Source organism: Salvelinus sp. IW2-2015, linkage group LG30 (genome assembly GCF_002910315.2).
Source record: "Salvelinus sp. IW2-2015 linkage group LG30, ASM291031v2, whole genome shotgun sequence".
Classification (NCBI taxonomy): Eukaryota; Metazoa; Chordata; class Actinopteri; order Salmoniformes; family Salmonidae; genus Salvelinus; species Salvelinus sp. IW2-2015.
The window spans coordinates 2,610,100-2,616,099 of record NC_036869.1 but is presented as its reverse complement, the minus strand read 5'-3'; the positions used below and the strand labels follow the sequence as shown (position 1 = coordinate 2,616,099).

At 46.5% G+C, this 6,000-nt stretch overlaps 1 protein-coding gene across 1 annotated transcript in view; it reads right to left on the bottom strand.

The window, feature by feature from the left end:
- Window positions 1–6,000, bottom strand: part of LOC111955311 (cyclin-dependent kinase 6-like) — a 57,345-nt gene that overhangs the window by 32,808 nt on the left and 18,537 nt on the right. Inside the window, exon 5 of the mRNA XM_023975512.2 lies at window positions 338–443. Coding sequence (XP_023831280.2) covers window positions 338–443 — 106 coding nt within the window. The remainder of the gene's footprint in view (window positions 1–337; window positions 444–6,000) is intronic.

Here is a 6,000-nt window from a genome sequence, read left to right as displayed (position 1 = left end):
AGGGGATCGCCTCACAGCAGGCCAAGAAAGGAAAGAAGACTCAGAGTTAGAGTCCCAAGCTTACAGTAGAGAGCAGCCGCAGACATAAGTATACAGTTTATTGGAGCGCAACAGTTGCCAAAGTATGCACAGTGTACAGGAATGCTGCATGGGGCCCTCTCCAGCGAACAAAGACAGCACAGTCAGCCTCTTTCCCCTCAGTGCTATAGCTACCACATCCGCACATCATTAGTTGGAAAATTCTCATATATGCTGTAATTTTATTTTCTTCATTGCTGTTACAGGCAAGGCTTTAATATCCAGATGCCCTTAACCTCCCCACTCCCCCATTCCTCACCCCCCAATCATTCCCCTTTTCTCGACCTGAACCGTGGCCAAGAGCCCGTCAACAATTAACACAGATGGGGCCTGAAGTGCAGGGGGTGCGCTGCCTGGCTGGCTGGCTGTAGAGGTTACACAGGAAATACCAAATAAGACGTTCACTGTGCATTGTGCTCTCCACCGCTGTGTGTGTGTGTGTGTGTGTGTGTGTGTGTGTGTGTGTGTGTGTGTGTGTGTGTGTGTGTGTGTGTGTGTGTTGTGTGTGTGTGTGTGTGTGTGTGTGTGTGTGTGTGTTGTGCGTGTGCGTGTGCGTGTGCATTCATATCCTCGTGCGTGTGTTTGGGGACAGCCCTCTTCTCCCGCTGCAGTTGGAGCATGGAGAGAGAGAGGAGAGAAAGAGGGAAGTTTTCCTTTTTCCGTTGAGGAGATATCTAAACATTCCCAGAGAGGGCTGCATGTGCTCTGCTGCATGATGTGTGGGGTTTTTCCTTTCCAAACTAAGCTGAGTTGTTGCCTGAGTGTCTGTCCAGAGTGGAAGCACATTGTCTGGCAGTGAGAACATAAAGGACTGGAGTCAGACAAAACCTTCCAATGAGATTCATCCTTGGCTATGACTGAGAAATTCATATTAAAGCGTTTTATTTTTCCTCCATTCTCACACAGTAGTGGACTAGACCGACGTTAGCTGTTGAGGTACTGGGTCTCAAGAGACATGGAACGTACTGATAAATGTATTGATTACTTATCATTACTGGCACGGCCATGAAATTCAAGATAGGGTCATGGGGAATTCAAAAGTGAAAACAGAAAGCAATGAATCATTGAATAAGAGACATCTGACTGGCTTCTAATCAAAATCTGGATCCTAAAATGACTAAAAGTGGTGAGTAAACGGTAAGTGGTTTCCCCACCCACACTCATAGTTGAACTGAATGCGTGCAATCATGCTTATTTAAGAGTTTTTCAAACTCAAACTGACCTCATCTAATTCACCACTACTTGTTGTGGAGCCGCGCAGCGTACGGCGACAATGTCAGACAGGAAAAGTGGAGCCTGGTCCAGATCTGTTTGGTCATTGTCACAGAGCTGGCAAGAGGGCACAAACAGATCTGGAGACAGGCTACACTTTTCGCGCTGCGCGGCGACAACAAGTATGTTGTTGTCGTGGGAGTCATCTGGAGTCTGTCCACTTCCTGCCCGGCCAACGGAATGAATTCCTCATGTTGGCAACACCTAGCGACCGACCAGCCGACCACTTCTCAGGTCAGCTTCCTGCTTGCACCCGCTGGCTTCTTGCCAGCCTGCCTCATTCTGAATGTTCCCTGTATCTATGTGGAGAAACATACCCACACTAACACCTGTATCTATGTGGAGAAACATACCCCACACTAACACCTGTATCTATGTGGAGAAACATACCCACACTAACACCTGTATCTATGTGGAGAACATCCCCACACTAACACCTGTATCTATGTGGAGAAACATACCCCACACTAACACTGTATTTATGTGGAGAAACATAACCCACACTAACACCTGTATCTATGTGGAGAAACATACCCCACACTAAACACCTGTATCTATGTGGAGAAACATACCCCACACTAACACCTGTATCTCTATGTGGAAGAAACATACCCCACACTAACACCTGTATCTATGTGGAGAAACATACCCCACACTAACACCTGTATCTATGTGGAAAACATACCCCACACTAACACCTGTATCTATGTGGAGAAACATACCCCACACTAACACCTGTATCTATGTGGAGAAACATACCCCACACTACACCTGTATCTATGTGGAGAAACATACCCCACTAACACCTGTAATCTATGTGGAGAAACATACCCCACACTAACACCTGTATCTATGTGGGAAACATACCCCACACTAACACCTGTATCTATGTGGAGAAACATACCCCACACCTAACACCTGTATCTATGTGGAGAAACATACCCACACTAACACCTGTATCTATGTGGAGAAACATACCCCACAACTAACACCTGTATCTATGTGGAGAAACATACCCACACACACACCTGTATCTATGTGGAGAAACATCACCCACACTAACACCTGTATCTATGTGGAGAAACATACCCCACACTAACACCTGTATCTATGTGGAAAACATACCCCACACTAACACCTGTATCTATGTGGAGAAACATACCCCACACTAACACCTGTATCTATGTGGAGAAACATACCCCACACTAACACCTGTATCTATGTGAGAAACATACACCACACTAACACCTGTATCTATGTGGAGAACATACCCCACACTACCCCTGTATCTATGTGGAGAAACATACCCCACACTACACCTGTATCTATGTGGAGAACCATACCCCACACTAACACTGTATCTATGTCTCTTCACCCTTGGTATTACAACGACCACCGTTTATTTTGGTAGCTGGAAATATGTAACAACAATCAGTGGGAATGAAGCAACGCAGTGCACATGATGCTTCCCGGGAGAGAGAATGTGTGTTTTTTGTGTGTGTGTGTGTGTGTGTGTGTGTGTGTGTGTGTGTGTATGTGTATGTGTGTGTGTGTGTGTGTGTGTGTGTGTGTGTGTGTGTGTGTGTGTGTGTGTGGTGTGTGTGTGTGTGTGTGTGTGTGTGTGTTGTGTGTGGTGTGTGTGTGTGTGTGCCTAATTCCATTCATGGGACAATCCAGTCAGTCTGCTTCCCATTATAATGACTGACCGTGGTATGAATGGACGGACGGACAGGGAAACCCCCACAGGCCGAATCAATTATAATAATAGCCACTATATGGTTCTAAATATGCCTTGAGGAAACAGACCATTAGGAGTTTGTTTCTGGTGTGGCCAAAGCGTCTTGAAGCGAGGGAAAAGATCTCATAGCTTTTGATTTAGGGACCAAAAATACATAAAAAAACAAACATGTTTTCCCCTCAATGTGCTGCATGTGCTTGTGAGAAAAGCAAAAGGTTGATAATCCTCAGTTTGATGGGAGGAAAAAGGACATGGTTGTCTCTTTCCTCTTTCCTAAGCCATCAGCTTAACTCTGCAGCTTTACACACATCGGCTTGTCACTCAGAGACAGACAATCAGGTGTCAGGAGCCTGAGGTCATTATAAAACATAAACAAAGCATTGGACCCCCAGCCACTCCCAGGGTCAGCCTGATCTGCACCTCCGCGCCACCCGATGGGTGGTCCCTGAGTCCCCCTTTCACTCAGTGGAGGAACTGTCAGGGGGCCTCTGAGGGATGCAGCGACCCCATCACACACACACACACACACACACACACACACACACACACACAACACACACACACACACACACACACACACACACACACACCACACACACACACACACACACAACACACACACAGACACATGTAACACATAAAAGAGAAGTTCAGTTGTCATAAACCGTCAACTGCCTTTCTGAATTAGAACAGTTTCAGTTGAGGAAAGAAAAATCCATAAGAGGCCTTTTTTGTACCTTATGCAAATTCAGCTCTCATATACTCTGTAAGAAAGCAGAATATGAATCATATTGATTCATATCCTGACTGTGATGGAGACAGAACAGACACATCTTCTATTCAGAGACAGCATTTCTCAGTGCCCTGGGTAGTTTGGAATGAGTCAAGCGGAGCCAGGTGTGGTAATGAGTTGTATGTACCTGGGCTGCTTGGCTGCCACTTCTGCCTGTAACTGTGCCCTTTTATAACTAGACAGGCCACTCTCAGTGTGTTGGTAACTGGTGGGTATCATCCTTTATCATCGGACAGAAAGGGACAAATCCTACTATGAGTGTGTGTGTGTGTGTGTGTGGTGTGGTGTGTGTGTGTGTGTGTGTGTGTGTGTGTGTGTGTGTGTGTTGTGGTGTGTGTGTGTGTGTGTGTGTGTGTACCGCGTCTCTAACTGTGAATGGGTTGTGTTTTTGCATACTGAGTGAGAGCACAGTCACGGCAGGGCATTCTTTATCTGAGCCATAGGAAACATCACTGGGAGGGAGATAGGGGGATTCCAGACACACACACACACATACAGGAACATTAATCTGGAACCCCCACACACAGCGCACACCACACACACACACACACACATACAGGAACATTAAACTGGAACCCCAACACACATGCGCAACACACACACACACACACACAACACACCACAACCACACCACACACACACACACCACACACACACACACACACACCCACAACACACAACACACACACACACACACACACAGGATCTGTATTTCTGTCACCGATGCCTAAGGTGGATTCCCAGGTGAATTTCCAGAACAGAAGCTCTAACTGTCAACCTAACAAGATGTGGCCATGCCCCGTCTATCATAAAATAACTGAACCCAGCAAATAGAACCACAGGCCAGGTACACATTGGATGACACATCTTAACTTGACTGTCTGTTCATTTCTCTAGGTAGTGCTTCATAAAGTTGATCCTCAAACATTTAGAAATGAAACAACAATGTCTCCCTTGGACATATTTGGCCATCTTTACTTTGTATAAGTAATATAATACTATACATATTTGTATATTCACATCACGATTCCCACAGATAAATGAATGTCCTCAGTTAGTCCTGAAATACTCTTGTTAAGGTCTGCTAATCTAATAACGTCTCATCTCTCCCTGCTCCCATCCCTTTCAGACCTTCTCCCTCTCTCTGTCATCCCCTGTCCTGCTATTTCTGGACATCAGAGCCCAGTGCAAGACAGTCCCACTTCAAAGCCTTGATGGAAGAAGGGTAGGAGGAGGAGGAGTAAGGGGGGGGTGGTATCGCTGACTCAATCTCTCTCCGTCCCCCCGCCAGGCTCCCTCCCTCACTGTCTATTTCATCCTTGTCACGTCCACTTCAGGGATTCCTGAGACTTGCGTCTCTTCAGCCCTTCCTTCAATCTCACTCTGCACACCCCATATCGTTTACTGGTCTTCTCTCTGCCGTGCAGGCTGGTGCCCTTCAGTGCCCGCTACATCACATTAGCCGCTTTTCATCTGTGTCCCAGGAGACCATCCTGCCTTCTCTCTCTCCTCCTGTCTCTCTCTCGTTTTGTCAGTCTCTCTGTCTCTCATTCTGTCTGTCTCGCTCTCGTTTTGTCTGTCTCGCTCTCTCGTTCTGTCTGTCTGTCTCTCTCGTTTTGTCTGTCTCTCTCGTTTTGTCTGTCTCTCTCTCGTTCTGTCTGTCTTTCTCTCGTTCTGTCTGTCTCGCTCTCTTTCTGTCTCTCTCTCATCCTGTCAGTCTCTCTCTCTGTTTGCCTGTCACACTCCCCATTCTACCTGAGGGACTCCAGACTTCAGACTGACACCAGAAAACGCTCTGTCTGCTTCCCAAATGGCACCCTATTCCCTTGCACTACCATAGGGTCCAGATTAAAAGTAGTGCACTAAAAGGGAATAGGATGCCATTTGGGATGCTGAGAAGAAGTCACCCTTTACCTAGTGGCCTCTCTCTCTCTCTCTCTCTCTCTCTCTCTCTCTCTCTCTCTCTCTCTCTCTCTCTCTCTCTCTCTCTCTCTCTCTCTCTCTCTCTCATCAAGACATTGGGATGTTCTATGGCCTCATGTCCCAATGTTTTATAGTCTCACTCTCACCTCCCACTCAGGATACTTATCTTCTCATTGGTAGACCAGCTCAGTAAAAC